We start from the raw sequence: 22,018 nt of genomic DNA, 5'->3' as shown, positions 1-22,018 counted from the left end.
AAAACAAAAACAGAACATACAAAGTATTAAAACCAGTATGTTACATAGAGAAAAAAACTGTTCACTTTCATTCTCACATGTAAATTGTGTACCTTTCTGTAGGACCATTTTACACTGGAGCAAACTAAACAATGGTCTATTTATTGTTTTATTTATTTTTACATATATTTATAGAGGTTCCTTGCAGCTCCAAGGATCTCAAAACTACGGCAGTCTAAGGTCTAAATCTCAGTTTAAGTTTTTGAAAATAATGCACAAAACTACAGAATAGGAGTTTGGAAACCACTAGGGACTGGCAATAAATGACCTCAGCACCTGGGCTAAAATACAGACAGCACCTTTGCCAGTGCCAGTCTTCAATTTACAGATATATCATCATGTATAAAAGCTAGAATATGCACACAAAAAATCCACATCCCCTACCTTTAAAGCAAGTGAGCATAACTTGTTAATGAGATAGCCTAAAGCCTTGCCTATAGGGCTTAGCCATGCACATTGCTTGTCTTTCTTTAAATATTTGCTTTTGTTTGCAAGAAACCTCATGTGAGATTTACTTTGTAGGCCGTTTTTCTCATCCTCAAGGAACTTTGTAGTCAAAGCTTAAAATGTCAATTTATTTCACTCTAGAGTGCTGGTCAGATTGTATACATGTAAATTAGAATTAAACAATATATTTGTTCAGCAATGCAACTCTTCCTGTTCACCCAGGTTCACTTCCACCAAAAGACATACGGCATGCCTCAAATTGTGTTGTCGTCTTGGAAGATAGTTTAAAAATAACAACAAGGAAACCCAAAATAAAATAAAATAAAATAAAATAAAATAAAATAAATCACTGAGATGGTTATGGCTTCTTCTAATCCATAATGATATTCCATTACAACTGCTATACTCTTCTGTGATATTAAGATCTATCAAATTATGAAAATAATGTATGGCATATATGAGACACTGGAAGCAAAACAATATAAATACAAGGTCAAGGTCAGTCTGATTTTATACCAATATTTGTATGCTATTTTATCAACGCATAGTTGCTGGTGGTCTTTATGGATGCATGCACAAGGACGACACAAGCATGTTTTGTATATGTATTGTGTATTCATATAAAGTACAGTGTCTCAATGAGGCCCAGTTGTATGTTAAAGGAAGTATCTATCGTAAGAAATCCATTCTAAACAAAATACAGGTATTATAATGAATGAACGTAAATGATGTACCATTATTAAACAGTACGGGGCGCTGTTTTCATGTTGAAAACCACATTGTTGGAAGAGCACCTTCCTCGCCTGCAGGGGGTTGCGCCTTGGAAATCAGTACAGAGTCATATAGGCGGGCTGTCCGAGTTCAGGTGCTTTCAAGTGACTTCTGAAGGTGGGGCATGCATCATCATTTCTTTCCTTTTTTCACTATGCAATTTTCGAGGAAAGGAAAATAAACGATTGCTTCCCCCCCCACACCCCCAATGTGTAAGTAAAGGCATCAGAGGGATCCCAGGAATCCGCACCAAAAGGAACAATTTTTGTTGTGCTAGTGATAAGTGAGTGGATACAACATACAGCACCTTTTGTGGTTTTACAAGCAGACTCTGACGGGGATATGTTGAAGCTGCATAGTCGGTATCCGAAAGGAGATTTTAAAAGATCCCAAATCTGGATTGTTTCCTGAAAGTCAAGAAGAGAAGGACCTTGGACAAATCCTCATTTGTCCATCAACGACTTGTAGTAAGCAGAGTACGTTTTGTTTGTTTGTTTGTTTAAGTAGAAACTAAAGGCTGAATATAAAGTTGTCTATTTGGCTTGTTTGATTTTTCACGTACTATTGCTCTCGTTTGTGTTTTCAGAATTACAGCTGTTAGGCATCGGGACCTAATCATTATATTGAATATAGCCTATAAGAACTTGGGCAAACAATATAATCAGTGCCCTTTGGGTTTGTGTCATAATTGCCACAGGGATCTATAATAATACAGATTTAAAAGCCTCGGATATATTGGCAAGAGAGGGATAGTGTACATACAGAAGGGGGTAAGAACTGTACAGGCAAGTCGCTCTTTCCCCCAACGTTATATATATATATATATATATATATATATATTTCTGTCCTTGGTAATCTATAAAGAAAACCAAAAACTAGCAACATGGATAAATTCCGGATGATGTTCCAGTTCTTACAATCGAACCAGGAGTCGTTCATGAATGGCTTCTGTGGGATCATGGCTCTGGCCAGCGCGCAGTTATACACGGCTTTCGAGTTCAACTGCCCCTGTCTCCCGGAGTACAACTATGCCTACGGGCTGGGCATCCTATTCCTGCCCCCGGTGGTGCTCTTTTTAATCGGTTTTGTGCTGAACAATAACGTGTCCATGCTGGCGGAGGAGTGGAAGCGGCCGGTGGGGAAGCGGCGCAAAGACCCGGCGGTGCTGCGCTACATGTTCTGCTCCATGACGCAGCGGTCCATGATCGCCCCCGCCGTGTGGATCTCCGTCACCCTGATGGACGGCAAGAGTTTTCTCTGTGCTTTCAGCATCGACTTGGATATAGGCAAGTTTGGCAACGCCAGCCATGGACTCTCGGAAGACGAAACGCAGAAACTGCTGGCAAAGATCCCCTGCAAGGACATCTTCGATGGTGGGGCGGTGATCTCGCGAGAAGCGGCGGAGCGGTACATCCGTTGTATATCACAGGTGAGTCGATAGTGCCGGGTAATAGCGTAGTGTGGCATGTGCTAATATACATGTAAAATCGTTTTTTGTTTGTTGTTCAGACACGTATAGGCAGTGGTCTGCATTAAATGAGTGCTTTAATAGTTCATGGCCAGTGCTTATCGATATTATTTTACGGGTGCAATCTGCAATTCTCAGATAACTTTGTTTAAGGTCCCAACAATTCAGGACAATTGGGCCATTTTTCTTAAACACAGCCTGTGGTGTTTAGTATCCAGTGCTCTTTTGTGATTTCCTGGTTTTGGTACAGTTCACAGTGCCTTTAGCAACACACAAGAAACTGCAGCGGTTTTAATGGGGATATGTATAAGGTATATTTGGAACAGTATGTGAAGGGCTTATACATTCATTGCTTAATTTGAGACATTGAGATTTGTCTTACTACTGATTAGCAGACTACAAGAATATGTAACCATAAGTGAAAAGCACTTACAATATGAGATCACTTGCCCTGCCAGAAGCAAAATGCAAACTGTCACAGTAAAGATGGGGAATGCCCACACAGATCCACAGTGAACCCAACAATGGAAGATGCTCGTTAAGCCCGAATTGGTTACTACAAGTCAGTGCATCCCAGAATCCTGCCACTCCATGATGCTCCATGACATTGCTTTAAACTGATGCTTCAGGATGTGAGACTATGTTGAATAGCAGCTGCTAGCTTGATGGATTGGGGGATAGCAATGGTATCATTTTAAAGCATCAGTGCAAGGAGGCTGCCAGTGTTGAAAAAATGTATTGGGCATGTGGGACCAGGATGTTTCCAAGGTCATTCTGTTATATTACTTAATGTATATGAAAGCACTCTTTAGGATTGACACTTGACTCTCAAAGCCATGACTTTTACTGGTCTTATTAAAGAGCGGCAACTCATGTAGATGTACAGTGCCTTAGAAGAAGTCGTTCAAGAAGCATGCACAATTGTTCAAGTATAGATTGGTGAGTGTAGTGTACAACAGTCAGTATTTTTAATAAGTTAGGCAAGATACTTGAAAGTGCACTGCATAGTCCATTGAAAGTTGATGGAAAATAATGAAGAAATGTTCCTGAATTCTAGACAACTAGTGTTAATAAATAATTAATAAATATTATTAATCTGGTTGCTAAACACAATTTCTTACAAGTACATAGTTTCCTGCCATCTTAAAAATCACCAGTTTCTAAATGGACACAAAATAGCTATTCGATAATTTCACATGAGTAACTGTGGTCAATGCGCAGATGCTCTGATGTGTCTAAAGCTTCTTGGTAATCATGCGTATGTATATTTGCTTACAATTTACATGGGTCAGTAAAAGTCCAAGCCTTTAGAGTCCAGTTGTTTTAATAGTCTCCTGAGAAACATCTACTGTCAATGATGGAAAGTGGAAAAATATGGCTGAGAAAATGCTTTCCAGACAATTGCTGGTCAGTTGCTCACTACAGATAAGAAGTGATATCACACACAAGGGTTGTTCTGTGTGATTCAAGTACTGGGTAATTCAAATACATGGTGAAATTCACATTATTTTTGAGCCAAAACTGCAATAACATGGCATTAGGAAATTCAGCCCCATGTACTACAGCATTTGATAAAAATGTTTCTATAACTTAGTCCTGTATTGCTGCTTAACAGTGGTAGGCTTTTGCCAGAACAACACTTAAAAGCTACAGCTTGTCACACTCTTACGATCTGTCCTTCAAAATGAAGACTATTGACATTTGTGGTAAACCAAACACATTTTTCATTGTTTAGTAATAACGCCAGTTCTGCTTCACTTAAAAACAGAAGTTGGTTGGATGTTTATATAATTATATTCCTTCAATGTATTTTTGCCAAAGTACATGTGTATTGGAATGCTAAAGTATTGTACTGTGTGGAAATGTGAACTTGGAAAGATGTAGCTTACACACTGAAGATGCACAATGGCACACTTTCATCTTGAATACATGAATTATATGTTGTGCAAAGAAATAAAAGGTGGGCTTTAAGTATTGTATTTCCCTTCCTATATAATAACTGTTAATTACTTGTTATAGCAACGTGACATTTAAACTGGCTTTTAGAGCAGTGACAATGCTTTCTAAAGGGATACTGGACAATATTAGGGCGATGTTTATTTCTGATTGACTAGACATATTTTTAGTAAGCTAAGTAAATTGTTTTTTAGGTTGGGTTTGACTTAAATGAGTATAAATATTTGATGACTAATTCTACAGTGAGTCATTTTCTGCTCAAAATGGTAATTTGAAAGCATCCATTCCTCTTTCTTTTAAAGAGAAATGCTGCTCAACCCATATATGATTGCAATTCCTGATAAGCATCATTAATGGAATGCAGCCTGTTGAAAAGTGAAAAAGTTGAAAGGCATTTCTGTCGTTAAGCCTAAATATAAAAATGCAGACACAAAGACGGGCAGAGACATTTCAAAAAAGCTTATTTGTTATTCTCATACAAAGTGATGACACCCTATGGTTAAAGTGCATCTGTTGCCTAGCTGAACAGACCAAAAAAACAAAAAACAATGCAGACTGACGTTTCTAAAGATATCAATCATAATTAGTTCTGACAAACCAATCACCTTTAAGTGCCCATTTTGTGACATATGGATCACTTGATACTGTTTTATTCCATTTGTTAAACAGTTTGAAAATGAATTCCAACACCAGCTGAGATCTTAGTTACTTAATTCAACCTTTCATGAATTAAGAGAGTTGGAGATTTTCAAGTTATCAAAAACCTCACCAAATCACGGGTATATTTTTTGTAATTCTGGTGCAGTAATTCAAGCAACCTTTAGGTTGATACAATTAAATAAGGAGGTACATTTATCAATAGTTTTTAATTATTCTTTACCTGTGAGCCTTATGCATAGATGTAAACAACCCACATTCAGAGATATCAGTGTCGGCTTGAAAATGTTTCTCAAGTCTTTTTTTCCTCTCTCTGGCTTGGTAACTATATTGTGCATTTTTCTTGCTCGGGTGATCTAGCAGCAAAAATACACTTGCATTCTATTTTGTTTCTGCTTAGATTCTAGAAATGATCAAGGTGTATCAAAGCTATTGTAAATCATTTCAATAAGTTTCATGTACTGACATAGCGTGTCATCCGAGGACAAAATGCAATATCTGAGTAAGTTTACAATGCGGTTGGTTTGCCACCTTGTAGTCAAAATGGGATGGGTTTTTCAAAATGTGTTTTCAAAATAGTGCTCTTCTGAGTTTGAGATATTACAAATACAATCTTCAGCAAATGTATTTTGTACAGTAGTTCCCTCTTGTGGTAGTTACTCAGAATTGCCTGTTGAAGTCAACAAACATCAATCAGACCAACAGATATTTAAAAGAGCAAGATGCGGGATATGAAACAGTATTATATCTCACTAATTGTTGCTACAGCAATAGGAATACTTATGGTACATTTAAATGTTTGGAGCAACAAAATATTTTTGTTTAGTTCCTTTAGTCCTAATGTCAATGAAACATCAACTAGTGCTGTGATGAAATAAGACTACTAGATTTAACTTTTATTTTGAAGAAAGCAGGACATTTTCATGCATTTATCTGTATAGTCAAAAAGCACATGAAAAATGTTGTAGAATGATAACTGCGTTTTTACTTGGTAGAGTTTGTAGAAGACAATATGGTGGAGGATTCACTTTCCAAATTAAAAATGATTATATTCAAGTTACATTATTTTTAGCTTCTTGTATGTTAAATGCAAAACATCTGACTTCAAAAACTACCAAATGTTTTCAGATACATTGCAGAGCCTGATTTTATTGAATATATTGAAGGTTATATATTTAGAGCCAGGGATAGGACCCAAAATAAGTTTAAGATTCATTCACTGCATAGCCTAGCAATTTTTGCTTTATTTTCATCTCAACAACTCAACATTCCTCCATTCAAAAGCTAGCTTAAGTGTAAGGAAATCCAACCGAGTTGAGAGAACCTAACCCTCATTAACATTAAAGTCCACTTGATTTTACTTTATTTTTTATTTTTATTAAAATGTTAGGTAAATGTATTACATGGAGGTCACACTGCATGCCATTGATTCTGACACTGAACGTCCTGGTGTCCAAGATCTGCTCTTAAACCGCAGGCTGCTCTGTCTCCTAGGCTTTCGGATGGATCTTCCTGCTGCTGATGACCGTACTGGCTTTCATGGTGAGGGCGATCCGGCCCTGCTTCACGCAAGCTGCATTCCTGAAGACCAAGTACTGGTCTCATTACATCGACATTGAGCGCAAGATGTTTGATGAAACCTGCACAGAGCATGCCAAGTCCTTCGCCAAGGTGTGCATCCAGCAGTACTTCGAGAGCATCAGCGGAGAGATGCGCACCTTACACCACCATCACTCCCCCCACGAAGGGGACGACGACGACGAAGGGAAGCACGTGAGTGACGATGACAAACTGAGAGGCATCAGGGCCCAAGATGAAGTGAACAAACTGCTCAGGAACTGGCACACCTGCAAACCTTCCCTCGATCTGAAAAAGGAGGAAGTGGCACAGAACGGACATGCCAATGGCAACGGAGACATAAACCATGCAGAACCCCAGCCAAAGAAAGAATGGGCGACCTACTACAGTAAGGTCTGAGTGCCACACACCCGCACACTCGCACAACGTGAAAAACATACAAGCTTTGGAAAACACAGCTGTAAGAAGCTGGGGGAGAATCTCTTTTTTGAGAATCATGGCTATCACCCCAGTGCCCTTCTGTGCTGGATTGACAGAGACTGGCATTGTCTGTGTATCTTGTCTACCTATGGCTGTGTGGTGCTGGACAAACCGGATCACCCATCCTTTTCCTCTTTTTGAATGCTGATGTTCTGGATTTGACTGAATCAGTAATCAGATAAGTCTGTTCTATCATCCCAACAAATTTGCACATATATACCATATTACCATATACAACGGCATTCATGTTCACTGTATGGTCAAAGGAATTGTTTTCATGGCTAAAACTTGAGCATAGATATCACAACTAGTGGTTTAAGACTGAATAAGACAGGAAGACATGTAGTCATAGTCATAGTTTATTTATTTTTGGTGAAAGCTGCTTATCTGGGCCAAAAGGGACAATCGGCTCACTTATAACTGCCCTCACTTACAATGTAGAGGGAAGCTAATATGGGAAACCTTACAAGTCCTGTGGACTAGATGTATGAAGGACAGATGGGGTGTGGGGGGGTAGTCAGATAATAGTGTTAAGACCACATTGATACTCTAGTGTCTGTGAAGAATATGGGACTGATTTATAGTCCTTTACATTCTATTCTGCTGCCTTTTGAAACTCAAAAATACATTTTAGCAAATTGCATTTAAAGATTTCTGTATCCTGTGTGCTTCCCATAGAATACTGTACATGTAACTTATATTGGACAATAAACTTAATAAATACATTAGATTTTATTGTGGGGGGGGGGGAGTTTCTCAGTTTTTGGTGTTTTCTGTTATTTTCTGGTAGAATAAATGTTTGTAGAATATCACTCTTAAATCTACATTGCATAATGCAATAACGACTCCACTGTTCTGTACAAATATATATTTGTATTGTTCTGTAGTCATCATGTAGAGCAGATGGCCAAAAACAAAGAATGACAAGCAAACAAATGACTCCTCTTTTTTAAAGATTGATAGAAGCTACTGACAAGTCAAGTAACACAGTATTCTTTATTTGCATTAGTTTGAGTCTCAGTTTTAGTCACCGAAATCTTATCTACCTCTTTGTAACACTGCATTAAAACTGCAATGCAGAATGGAATGTAAAACTAGAAGAAAAGTCACAATATTTTTCTGTGTAATAACATGAAGAAATAAATATTTTAAGTGGCAGGATATCCTGAAGATGAAAATCAGAGCAGTTTGCTGTCATGATTTGCATCCTTTATGGTGCAGGCGTCATTCCTGGCTTTTTATTTTCATGTATGCTGTTACATTTTCCATGAAGTGCCTGTATACTGTGGGCTGTGCTATGCATTGGTTATTTTAACAGGCCCATCTTGCTTTCAATAACCTATTTATGTATTTATTTATGTATTTATTTAGATATGCAATGGAGCAAAGCTATTAAAATTGTGTTTGGTCATTTTTAATAAAATGTTTAATTCAGACATTTGTACACAAGAACCTCTAGTCTCTGCATATACATTTTGGGATTGTAAAAGTTAACAATGATTAAAATTGTATGGTATGTAGCATACACCTTTGCAGATGTTTTTTATGAAGAAAATATATAAATATGTAAGAAAATATATGTGAATAAAATTATGCAAGAAATTAAAGCACACATTCAAACTATTTTATTCTGTTTCACAACCAACTGACAGTTAATTTTAGTTATGACTGTTCTATCCACTTTTTATACTGGATAAAGACACAATCCACCTCCTTCCCACTGCTATTGAAATGTGCAATGTCCCTTCAATTCTGTTTCGTGTTTAAATACTCTGCATAGTAGCATTGTTTTGCAGTTGTTTCAGGATATGTTAAAATACAAATATTACATTCCTCATGCAGCATGATGTCAACATTGCCAGTGTGACCTACTTGCAATCAGTTTCTTTGAGGCTGAATAAATAATTTGATCTGGTTTGGAGTTTGCTGTCTTTAAAAACCAAGTCTGTACATCTGTAAATGGCCAGAGATTGGGACATTTATAGAACACCAACACATTTTAAGAATAGAAAGTAATGGTGCGTGATAATGCAAGGGGGTGGTTATGTGGATGGGATTGAGTGATAACCCTTAAAACTACTGGGAGAAACATAGCTATTGTTTCTTGATTTGTGTCACATGGTCTAATCATTCTTGAGTTTCCAAAAAATACAGGATCTCCGTGACAGTGGAGGATCTTAATATTTTTTTTATTTTAAATTGAATCTTTTTCTAAAGTTTTATGAGGAGCCTTCCAGAATACACATCTGATTTCAAAGCATGCCTATTCCATTGGTCAATTATATGAAAGTTGTTTTTGTTGTTGTCTGTGCATGAAATATATATTTTTTTGCTATGCAAGCTGGTTGGGGTGGAAAAACACTTTTTTTAAAACATACTTAGAAAAAGATGAAGGAGATTAAATGAAGCAGGGCATTGTGTGTTGCTGGGCTGATGAACATTGATATTTTATGCTACAAGGCTATAAATAATATGAGCTCAATACTGTGTATTTAATTTCCATGCGTTATGGCATACAACACATTCAGTGCAGATGATGATCAAACTCCTTGTACAGTATGGAGGCCTGCATTAGTGATATTAGATGGCTTTTACATTAAGGATAGTGGCTGTAGACTAAGCTGTGTGTACAGAAACTCCTAATTATATGAACTTCCTCCAGTTAGAAGAGGCAGGTCACTCTCCATCTGTGTCACAGAACTATAAAGCCTATAAATTATTGATAGGGACAATATTGTATTACCACTCACAGGAGACAAAAACTAGACAGACACCCCTTGCCGAAATATTATAATTACCTTCTAGCACTTTCTGTCTAGAGTATTGTCTTTGCAGGTTTTAAATTCCATAAACCCTGGCCTACTATGCTTCTTGTTCTTCCAGCTCCTCCAGTGATGGCCCAGAGCAGAAAACATTTTCACTCAAGGAAGTGCTAATCTTGCTTAGACCAGTCCTCATAAGGCCATTGATGATCTGTAAGCTCACGAAAGCACTTCATTCATATCCCAGTACAGAGAGCTCAGTAACAGGTGATGAGAAGGGCAAAAAAGGGACAAGGTGTATCACTTTTCAAAATCTCATACTCAAGCTCTCTGGTTAGAATTACACAATTAATAAGGTTAAAGATACATTTAGCTTTTTTAAAGGGGTTTATTATATTTTTCAATACTGCAATACATCTAAATGTAGACCAGATATGGATATGGATTTGATGTAGATTTTTCTTCTGTTCACTCACTTTGCATTTAGTTAATTGATAAATACAAGCTATTAACATGTCTATTTTTGAAAGCATTGTTACTTTACAGCATTTTTTCACACCTGCCTAAAACTTTTGCACAGTACTGTATTTCTTCAACTTATTGTATATATAAGTATCTTCCATATCTTCCATTCATTCAAACTGAAACGCAGGTTGTGTAAATGCTTTGTCATGGTGTAACCATCGTAACCCTTCCTTTTGTTCTTATCTGACAATATAGACAACGGAAGAGTATCCCCGGGTCTCCTTTGGGTCATCATTTGGCTCAGTGTCACCTAATGCCTTTCTGCATTCTTTCACTTCCACAGCAGGCCTGAACAGTTTTCAGGCTTGTCAGTGACATCACAAAAGAGAGCACAACACCCAATGGTAATCCAGAACATTGTTCCAGCTGCATATCATTTACATACAACAAGGGCAGTCGGGGGGTGGAAAGTGTTCTAGTCATGCAAATTCATGTTGGAATTGAAACAAGGTTATTATTTGCATCTTGTTAAACATCTTTGACAAACATTTCCTCCAGATGTTTTTATATCAAATGAAGCATTAAAGAAATTAAGGTCCAACACCATTCAGTTACTTATTCATAATTTTATTAATTCAAAAGCATGTTAAATATGGTTTGTTTCATTCAAAAGACCCACATCAGGCTATATCTTGGTTAACATATTTTTTATTAAAATGCTGCATTTGATTAAAAATCTGCATTTGATACAAATATAAGGATATACTTTCATATGCTAATAGTATTTTAAAACATCTCTTTATTTGCTTAAACATAGGATATTTTTTTCACACTGAATAACTGTCAAAGAGGCAAAGCAACACCTTGACAGGCATAAGTTATCAAAATACAGTGTGAACTTAGTTGCTGACCTGAATCTATTTTAAACAAATATGTTGCCAAATGAATACCTTACTTTTCAGGAGTTCTTTTTTGCTTGAATAGTTGATGAGCATTTAAAAATAAAAAAAGAACAAAGAAGTATCACTCCAAGCACATGGAAGACATACACCCAGATATGAGAAAACAGGAAGAATAGTGTTATAGGCTATTTTTGGAAGCTTGCAAGAGATTTATTTTTGTTGTGTACTGATAAAGCAGAAAAATTATTTAATATTATTTTAACTCCACATCCATCTATGCAAATTAAAGTTATTCGCTTGAAATACCTGGCACCTGGAATCTGCAGCTCATAAAACCAGAAATGGATCCAGGTACTAAGAATGGAAGTCATACTTATTCTCCTGGAATGATTTGGGATCAACTGATATCCCCAATGTTTCATATAGGACACGACATACATGCTGTAATAAAAAGTGAGTTATGACAAGAAGAGTAATAGAACAAATTATGAATGAGGTTAAAAAAACGAATAGAAGTTTTTCACAAAAACAACGGATCACAGGGTAGAGATTGCCTGCAAGCCCTTGCAAACAAAAGCCGCTTTCAGAACAGTAGTGACGCATTTCTGTGGATTAGATGCTGTCAGTGAGTTAGTTTCTCAATAGACCTAAAGAAAACTAGTCTACATAATAAATAGACTTCTGTAAAAAACAAATATATATATATATATGGAGTATGGATATAATAATAATAGTTTGATCAAATATTTGCTCTGACCTGCTTAGTCCATTAATTATCCTTCAATGCTGATCTACTGTGAAACAGGTTCAGCAGTCTCCCAAATTACATACCTCCACTCCCTTTGCTGTTCATTAAAATAATCCATTTAACAATGGCTTTAAATGCCACATAATAGGTGCCATCCCTTTGCACCTTTATACTGATTTTTAAAAGCTTGTTAAATCATTCCATCATCTGGTTTAAGACGTACTTTAAAACACCAATTTGATCAGTGCTGTCATGTTTTGAAGCACAGTCTCCCTCAAGCAGTTGCAGCAAGACGAAGTCAGCATTGTACTGGACAAAGGTCAGATTGTTTGGCAAACAAATAAATCCCCAGAGCTTTATGAAAATTGAAACAAGAGACTCTGATTTTAACCTCATTCAATAGACACCAAGTAGGGATATCTCCAACAGTCATATGGCTTATCTTGCAAAACAAATCCACAAACCACTTTTCTGGCCAAGTCCAACTCCAGTAGCCTCTTGAAGACCCTGTGGCTTTAGTACGGATAAACACCTAAACACCTACAATTATTTATATGCATTTATCAAGCATTTATCAAGTATTACTGATGATCCAAATGGATATTTAAAATTCCATTAAATACTTATGTCAATAACAATAGCTCAAATGGGAAACACCACATTGCCCACAATAATGTGTGTGAAACGGAGAGTTTGCTGAAAAGAGTGTAGGCAAATGCTGGAACTTATAGAAGACAGAGATACACAGAATTAAGGAAATTAAATCTGTTTTAGTGTCGGGACATTTTTTTTTTCCCCCAAAAAAATTATTTGTTTAATTGTTATGATGGTATTGTGTATTGACATACCTTTTCTAAACCTGTGAAATTTTATATCATCAGTTATCAATAATATAAATTAACACAATCCAAAATCCATAAGGCTGGAATGAAAATGAAAACCGTTGTCATGATTTTTGTTTAGATGCTCTGAAACTTGAAAATCTATAATGATTTCTAGTAAATGTACAACTATGGAAGGGCTTCCAGCTCCAGATAAGGTAAGGCATTTTCAGCACAGAAACTACCAGAGTGTGAATTCCAGTCAAGAGGTTCATAGGTAACCACATTAAATAATATACATTAATAAAACACATAAAATAAAACAATAAAAACGTATTATTATTAAATAGAGGTTGATGCATATGTTCTACTCTGCATATGTTTTGATATGATTTACAAAGAAACCTGGGTGGGGGGTAGATAGATAGGTAGATAGATAGGTAGATAGATAGATAGATAGATAGATAGATAGATAGATAGATAGATAGATAGATAGATAGATAGATAGATAGATAGATAGAGATCACGGTCACACTGCCCTGGTGCTGTGATGGATGGCATGTAAAAATGGTTTAATCTGCAACACATAACAAGAGAGAAGCACAGCGTTGAAATAGCAGGGCCCACTTAGCAAGGATTTCAGGTAATGAATCATACCTAGTGAGAAAAATCTGGTTTACTTCAAGCTTTCACTAATAATTATTGCATTAAATAGAATTTGGACATAGACGCACATTAACAGACAAAGAAAATAGTTGCATACTCAAGCTGAATGTTTTTTTAATCATACATAAGAGCTCATGAGGTATATTTGTGATATATGCTGTTTGTTCTAGATATTTGCAATTTATTACAACAAACAAATTACCCAACCACTTAAAGTTAAGTATTGTTAAGGGCATCCATTTTACTTTAAGATCCCTATTTAATTCCTTCAAATATTTTAAACACACTTATAAAGTTGTTTTAAACTTTAGAGCTTCCTAGTTTTTAAAAACATAAAATGAGACACGGATTCTAAAAAACACTGCTTCTGCTTCTGCCATGTGTTCAGCTCTGGTCTCTGCCACATGTTTGGAGATAAACAGTGAAGTCCTGAGGACTTGGAAACTTAAATTAAAGCCAGACTGCAGAACCACTGTCGATGAATCATAAGCGGCTGACAGACATCTGCAAAAAGGGGCTTGTTCAACTTTATTGAAAAACTGAGGACTTCCTTTTCCTCTTTTTTTATATAACCCACATTTTTCACACTGCTAACTGGCTGAAAGAAGGGAATTCTATGGTGTTTGGCATAGGATAAAGGAAAAACGAAATTGCTTTCATGGCTCAAAATAGTAAGTTTGCGTGACTTTCACTAATCTAAAAAGTTATGTTCTTGTTCCTGCAAGAGTTACTGAAATGTACTGTAACTGCAAGTTTACATTTTGCCTATATCATTTGTTTTTCTTTCAGGTTTAGAGTCTACTGAGAATAATGAGTGCCATCAACAGGCATGTATTGACAAGAATAGACGAGAGAGAGGCATTGAATTTGCAAGGGTTGAATTTCAAAGCTGGAATGTGCTTAGCCTTTAAGCACGGGGTAAGGAAACAAGGAAAGTAAGCAGCCATCTGGAATCAGGAAAGAGTTACTTTTGTTTCCAGAGCTGTTGGATTTGTTTTACCTAATGTTTAAATAAACTTGTACTCTTTTATTTAAGTATTGCATGGACGTTTTAAGCCTTCTTGAAGCACTTGGTCTGGAGCATTTGGTGAAGGCTACTAAGACGAAAACACACCCATCTGTTGTATTATTGGAAATACTGAAGAACAGGCAGAAAAAATGGCTGCCCTCATTAGTGAGAACTTCAAATTTGTGTCGCTGTTCTTCAAGAGCAAGGATGTGATGATATTCAATGGTCTGATTGCTCTGGGTACTGTGGCCAGCCAAGAAGTATACAGCGTCTTTGCCTTCAACTGCCCCTGTTCTCCAGAGCGGAACTATCTCTATGGAATGGCTGCCATAGGAGTACCAGCCCTGGCTCTTTTCCTCATTGGCATAATGCTCATCAAGAACACCTGGAACCTGATCTCTGAGTGTCGTATCAGGGCCTGCAAGAAGCTTTCTGGTACAGCAGCCTTTGCGTTGCTGGGGTCCATCATGGGCCGGGCCATGGTGGCACCAGTGACATGGTCAGTCATTTCTCTGCTAAGAGGGGAGCCCTATGTCTGTGCCCTCAGCGAGTTCGTAAACACCTCTTCTTTGAAGAATTTCCCTGAAGGCTATGGTCCCCATACCTTGGCTGGGTTCCCTTGTAATACTGTTCCACAAGAAGTGGCACCCTTCAAGGAATCGATCGAGCGGCAGCTAAAGTATGAGTCTCAGGTAACGTCTCCTTTTCCTATACCTGGAACAATATTATGCGATTAGAAATAAGTTGAGAAAATTAATTCTACCTCTTGGATGTGCACTCATATGTTTTGGTCTTCTGTCTTTTTTGCTTTATATAAAGAATTAGCATCTCTAAATAATGGAAATTTCTTTATGCTGCTTTCAAAGGAATGTGACAGAGATGAGCTGTAAAATTATAATTATATATATATATATATATATATATATATATATATATATATATACATATATATATATATATATCAAAAGTGTAAATTGTAATGTAAAAGTATATATAGATATTTATTTAAAAAAGAAAACAAATGTGCATATGGTGCTATTGCTAATATCATCTTATTGCTAATTTCATCATTGATGGTTAGCTGCTATGGTTATTTTTGTTTGTTTCCTTTTAAAATGAAAAATATAGTAATGAAATAATATTTGTTGATATTTAAATTACACGGATAGGGTCACCTACAATCCTAGATAACATCTAGGTAAATGTTTTACAATTCTGTTAGTCTATCCAGAGCTCTCCAGATCTGTTCCTTATGACACAGTGCCTTATGGGATTAGATTCCACAAAGCGCAGAGTTCATTGATTTCTAAACTTGCCTTGTCTGATATTTGTCATGGTCTTCGGCTCCTAAAAGGCTGCAGTTCTATCCTATTCATGGTTTAAAAATTAAGGAATTAGTCAGACACTTATTATTTTTGTAAAGGGTGCAAAAGAGCTCAACTGGGATTATAAGCACTAGACAAAGTTCTCACAAAGTTGTGATTTACAAAGCCCTATACTCTACAGCAGGGATGGGCAACTCCAGACCTCAAAGTCTAGATTCCCTCAGGTTTTCAATGTGCCTTTCAACTGGCAATGGATAAATAACTGGAAAGGACAGGCGATTTGACTTATTATCTAGATCAGGGGTTCCCAAAGTGTGGCCCGGGGGCCAAATGCGGCACTCGAGGATGTTTGGTGCGGCCCCCCAAAGCCTACCTTCAATCCCCTCTTTTCTGAACCTTTACCATATTTTTACACTTTCTGAAAACAATTCTGTTACAAATTGCACATGTAATATGGGGGGGGGGGATAATAAAGCAACAATTAAAGTTTATAAATGTTCCCTAACATAAATGTATAGGAAATTAAAAAGGTATGATTTTGGACAAATTTTGTTTTCATCTATGGTTAATTTTCTACCGCGGACCACTGATCCAATCTAACCTCCGGAAATTGGCCCTCCATCACCAGACATTGGGAACCCCTGATCTAGATAATTAGTTCAAATAAGAAACTACAATCTGGGGTCAGACGAAATCCAGAGGACCCTGTGGCACATGGAGATTGGAGTTGCCCATTCCTGCCCATTCTACAGCCTTTGATTTGCCCTGTGCTTTAATCATTCCAGTTTGCACAGTGTGGGCACAGTTTTAGTCTCATTACTGCTTTTGTCTATCTCCACAAGCTCCTGGGCTGGCTGCTGGTGGGATCAATTGCCGTCGGAGTTTTTCTGATGCAGTGTCTGAAGCACTGCTGCTCTCCCCTGGGGCGCCAGCAGGAGGCGTACTGGTTACAGTACCGCTCCAATGAAAAAGCGCTGTTCCAGCGCACCGCAGAAATCCACGCCAAGGTCCTGGCTGCTGAAAACGTCAAGCAGTTCTTTGGCTTTGTGGCTCTGGATGAGAATGATAAGGCACAACTGCGGGAATACCAAGCAAGCAATGCCATACCCAGCTCAAAGTGGAGCCAAATAACTGGGGTCTACCTATATCGTGAAAACAAAGGCCTCCCACTCTACAGCCGCCTACACAAATGGGTCAAGGGCATGATGGAGGACCGCGCAGATGTCAATGGAAAAGAGCAGGATCAATTTCTATTGTGATGCAACATTCTTCAAATTCTGGATACAGGGTCCAAGATGGACATGCTGGACATCTTCCCTTACTTGAATAAAATACATATATTTTCTCTCTTATGTCCTTCTTTACTCCCTTAAAGGGGAACACACATGGTTCCTTAAATTGAAGTTCCTTGGACTTTTCCACATGTCATTGTGTTACAACATGAAATCAGAATGGATTTAATCAGGAGTTTTTGCATTGATCAGCACAGAAAATGCCCATAATGTAAAAGTGCAATTTATTCTAAACTAATGGCACATACAAAACAGGAAATAATTGAGTTAAAACACCTGATTAAATCTATTCTGATTTCATGTTGTAACACAACGAAGTTTGGAAAAGTCCAAGGGGGTTGAATGCTTTTGAGAGCCAGTGTACACTATAGTAACATCTAAAAATGCAAAAAAACATAATTTAAAGAACCATACCTGGTCCACTTTAACTCCATAATTCACAGATTTTGCAAGAAAGACAGATTGAACGTCAGTTAGGTTCTCCTATTTCAAAGCAAAAAAACACCTGCACCTGAATTTACTCATAGAAATGTCAGGGTTGGGGAATCCAGGCGTGCCTCAATCTCATTTGAGAGGGATGCCAATGGTTGCAGTCTCCTGATGGCATCTTTGAGTTTAGCTGCAGCCTTTGTGGCATTTTGAAGCAAAACGCCCCCCGCATGTCTCACCCGTCTCCCCTGCCTCTATTGGACGTCAAAGTGTGGGCATGCTTTCTCAATATATCCAGAGGTCCTGACAAACTGACACACTTGCAAATATCCTCACACTTACTAACAAAAGGAGGGGTTTATAAAATCTCTTAATTCTCTGTCGCTTCCATTTACTAAAATGTTAAGCATGCCACTTTGCACAACAGCTTGACATAGCTTCAGTCGCAATGCATAAAATGTAATTTGGAAACTCTTCAGTAACACATTTGTTCACTGTAGCAACCAGTAGAAACATTGGTGGTGGGGGAAATTGATCCAGGATCTAAAAAAAAAGTTAATTCTTCACAGCCTGACTCTTACCTCCGTAAGCCACTTCCTCTATGATATCATAGCACGTTGCTCTGTAGTCAGAGCTGCTGCTGTATTAGTGAGGTAGTAGAATGTGTGAAATTATACTGTTAAGTAAATATCTCTTTACAGAAAAGATTCTGTTCACAAGTTTTTTAGGAGGATTCATATCAAGTTAAGCTTTTTTATTGACAAAGAAAAACTATAATATCAATGAGCCCATCTAACAGTTTTATGTCCAGCTGCATCAAGTTCTCATCTTGTACAGCAGGACAACTTTGTTATTGATTTAATATTTTCCCCATTATTGTCTAAGAAATATAATAATAATATTAATGGATAATTGATTATATATGAATATACTTTTAATTCAATTAAGAAATCATCTAGTAAAAACAAAACACTTTTACTGTTTGACTAATATCAATGGAACTACATATTAAAGAACTAGAATTAAAATAAATATCACAAGATTACTTTCATGACAACTACCTCAACAAAAATATGCTTAAATGGAAATAAAAATATAACACAAATGAAGTCCACATTTTATTTGTACTGAATGTTTCATGCTTCATATTCTATTAAACAGGTAAAATATGATTCTTGGTTGTACTTATGACTTTAAATATTATTGAGCATGTTCACTTGGTTTAATTGAAAACGTCTGGTAAGAAAGCAAATATGTATCATGCTCTTCTTTCAAGCAGCACCCATGATATACTTACTGAACACTAAGCATTTTCACAAGATGGATGCATCTAAAGTAATTATTATTATTTATTTCTTAGCAGACGTCCTTGTTCAGGGCGACTTACAAAATAAGAGCAATACAAAGTGCAATAATACAGTGCAGTTCAAGCCATAATACATTTTACAAATTCAAATTTACACAAGTGTATACGAGATGTACAATAAACAATATATAGGGTCTTACATCCTAGATTGTAAAAGCTGGTGAGTGCAGACAAGATGTTAAGTCGCAGTCAAGGGTCAAGGGAAAGGGAGCATAGGGGAAATCACAATAAACAATACCAGTACTAGTAATGCAAAAGCAAGAAGTATGACAAACGTTGTATAAGTGCAATCTTACAGGAGAGTAAATTACTAAATTACAAGTACTGTCTGAAAAGATGTGTCTTGAGTAATCTCCAGAAGGAGGTCAGGGACTCTGACTGTTTAGACTTCAGTTGGAAGGTCGTTCCACCACTTAGGGGCCAGGGATGAGAAGGAGCGGCTCTGGAGGAAGGAGAGTGGAGAGGAGGCAGAGTTAGTCTTCTGGCACTGGAAGAGCGCAGTGGTCTGGAGGGATGTATGGAGAGACGAGGGTCTGCAGGTAACTTGGTACATTGTGGTCGAGACAGCGGTAGGTGAGGGTCAATGTCTTAAACTGAATGTGTGCCGGTATCGGGAGCCAGTGGACGGAGCGGAGCGGTGGAGTAGCGTGTGCGAATCGGGGCAGAGAGAATACCAGACGAGCCGAAGAGTTCTGGATGAGCTGGAGCGGGCGGGTAGTAGTTGCAGGCAGGCCGGCCAGGAGGGAGTTGCAGTAGTCCAGGCGGAAGAGGACCAGTGACTGGATGAGCAGCTGAGTCGAGTAGTTGGTGAGGAAGGGACGGATTCGGCGTATGCTGCTCAGGAAGAATCTGCAGGTGCTTGTCAGCGTGGTGATGTGCTGGGTGTAGGAGAGCGCAGGATCGAGGGTCACTCCTAGGTTGTTAGCGGAAGAAGAGGGAAAGAGTGTCATAGATTCCAAGGGGTTTGAGATGGAGAGGTCAGCAGAAGGTGAGGAAGAGGAGGGGAAAAGAGATCAGATTCGGAGAGTCAACCTCTCCGAATCTGATCTCTTTTCCCCTCCTCTTCCTCAGGAGGTGGTGCGAGTGCATCCAGGCGGAGATGGCAGTCAAACAGGAAGTGATGTGAGAAGGGATGAGAGTGTCGGAGGAGGGAAAAGACAGGAAGATCTGGGCATCAGCTGCATAAAAATTGTAAGAGAAACCATGAGGGGGCCCAGGGAACAAGTATAGAGAGAGAACAGGAGGGGGCCCAGGATGGAGCCTTGGAGTACGCCTGTAAGGAGAGGTTGGGGGGTGGATGAGGAACTTGATTGGTCCGGTCGTTGAGGTAGGAGGAGAACCAGGTGAGAGCAGTCCCAGAGATTCCAAGGTCAGCGAGGCAGGAGAGGAGGATGGAGTGATCGACAGTGTCAAATGCTGCAGAGAGGTCAAGGAGGAGGAGGAGGAGGACTGAGGAGAGGGAGGCCGCCTGAGCACAGCTGAGGGAGTCAGTGACTGCCAGGAGAGCCGTCTCAGTGGAGTGAGCTGTGTGGAAGCTGGATTGCAGAGGATCAAGAAGTGAATGATGGGAAAGAAATGCAGAGAGCTGGCAGTGGACAGCACGCTCGAGGGTCTTTGAGAGGAAGGGGAGTAGGGAGACGGGTGGTAGTTCTGAACAGAGGTAGGGTCAAGGGCAGGTTTCTTGAGGAGTGGGATGACAGCAGCTTGTTTAAAAGCAAAGGGGAAACAGCCAGACAGGAGTGAGGAGTTGAGGAGGTAGGAGATGAAGGGTAGTAGTGAATGCAGAAACTGAATCATGCAGGACGCATAAATGTCCATAACTGAAACATCAAAAACAAGAGAGGAAATAACTTCCTTATTAAAGGAATTAAAATATGCCTTAAAAATGTCACACTTACAAATCTTTAACACTTCAAAGGCAGTGTAACGATCTCTCTTAATTAAAACCAAGGAACACTGCTTTTAATTGAATAAGGACTTTTTTAGTAACAGGTGTTGCCAAAACAGTATTTGCAAGTAATATGTGGAGATGACAATTTATTTTTAAACCTACATGGTGATCAGCCGATAGCCGAATGTCCCAGATGGAGCACTGTTTTAAGGTAAAAGGGGTATTACTAAAGCTTGCACATTAAGCTCAATAAAAGCCTATGAGAGATTTGCCTACACATAGCAATAATTATATTCAATTTAGCAAGAATTATCATTTCATTTGTTTAATTAAGCAGAATGAACCCCAATATCTTTACACTTACAGATAAGATTTGTTTCCACCTAAATAACAACTTAACTCTTCCGTTTTAACAACACAATAATATGTTTGTTAATGTACATTTAAAATAATAGTATGTTTTGATTGTCTTTCAAAAAACACATCAAGGCAGAAACAGTAAGATCTAGAGCATAGAGAATATTAAAACACTGCATATTTATTCTGCAAAGTTCAAAGGCAAGTACTACTAAAGTAAAAATGATGGTATAAAGACAGAGCGGCTAGGCCAGTGCACATGCAGACAAATATAGATGTTAAACAAAGATGCATCTGAATGCACCCTTTAAGATACATATATTTTATTGTAATGTCTGTGTCCAAATATTTCCTCGATACACAATAGGTATATCCTGGCTTATCTGACGCTCACTGGGGAAGTGTGTGAACGTACATTTTTAAATTACTTATTTGGTGCATTTTTGGCATCCTCCCAAAGGTTCCTTCTATGATATTACATTGGTTCGGAGGGGTCTGCAAAACACATTCGCTGTAATGCAAGCAGCTGGCGTTTCATAAGCTGGCAGGATTGTGTATGAGTGGGTGTTGGGTTTCTTTGTCCTCTGAG

The 22,018-nt window shown here is 38.0% G+C and overlaps 2 protein-coding genes across 2 annotated transcripts; both read left to right on the top strand.

Moving 5' to 3' along the window:
- The first annotated feature begins 1,341 nt into the window (after positions 1-1,341).
- On the top strand, positions 1,342-8,830 carry calhm1b (calcium homeostasis modulator 1b). The gene is made up of 2 exons (XM_066693393.1): positions 1,342-2,686; positions 6,833-8,830. The coding sequence occupies exons 1-2, from the start codon at positions 2,141-2,143 to the stop codon at positions 7,313-7,315; spliced, it is 1,029 nt and encodes a 342-aa protein (XP_066549490.1). The 5' UTR covers positions 1,342-2,140; the 3' UTR covers positions 7,316-8,830.
- A 5,484-nt stretch (positions 8,831-14,314) lies between these two features.
- calhm2.1 (calcium homeostasis modulator family member 2, tandem duplicate 1) lies at positions 14,315-17,439 on the top strand. The gene is made up of 3 exons (XM_066693373.1): positions 14,315-14,431; positions 14,550-15,461; positions 16,937-17,439. The coding sequence occupies exons 2-3, from the start codon at positions 14,919-14,921 to the stop codon at positions 17,351-17,353; spliced, it is 960 nt and encodes a 319-aa protein (XP_066549470.1). The 5' UTR covers positions 14,315-14,431; positions 14,550-14,918; the 3' UTR covers positions 17,354-17,439.
- The last annotated feature ends 4,579 nt before the right edge of the window (positions 17,440-22,018 follow it).

The sequence above is a fragment of the Amia ocellicauda genome, chromosome 20 (assembly GCF_036373705.1).
Source record: "Amia ocellicauda isolate fAmiCal2 chromosome 20, fAmiCal2.hap1, whole genome shotgun sequence".
NCBI lineage: Eukaryota > Metazoa > Chordata > Actinopteri > Amiiformes > Amiidae > Amia > Amia ocellicauda.
This window is presented reverse-complemented; position numbering and strand designations above follow the sequence as displayed.

Coding starts and splice junctions, on each gene's coding strand:
- calhm1b (XM_066693393.1), top strand. CDS start 2,141: ATGGATAAATTCCGGATGATGTTCCAGTTCTTACAATCGAACCAGGAG. Junction 2,687..6,832: donor ACATCCGTTGTATATCACAG/GTGAGTCGATAG, acceptor TCTGTCTCCTAG/GCTTTCGGATGGATCTTCCT.
- calhm2.1 (XM_066693373.1), top strand. CDS start 14,919: ATGGCTGCCCTCATTAGTGAGAACTTCAAATTTGTGTCGCTGTTCTTC. Junction 15,462..16,936: donor AGCTAAAGTATGAGTCTCAG/GTAACGTCTCCT, acceptor TATCTCCACAAG/CTCCTGGGCTGGCTGCTGGT.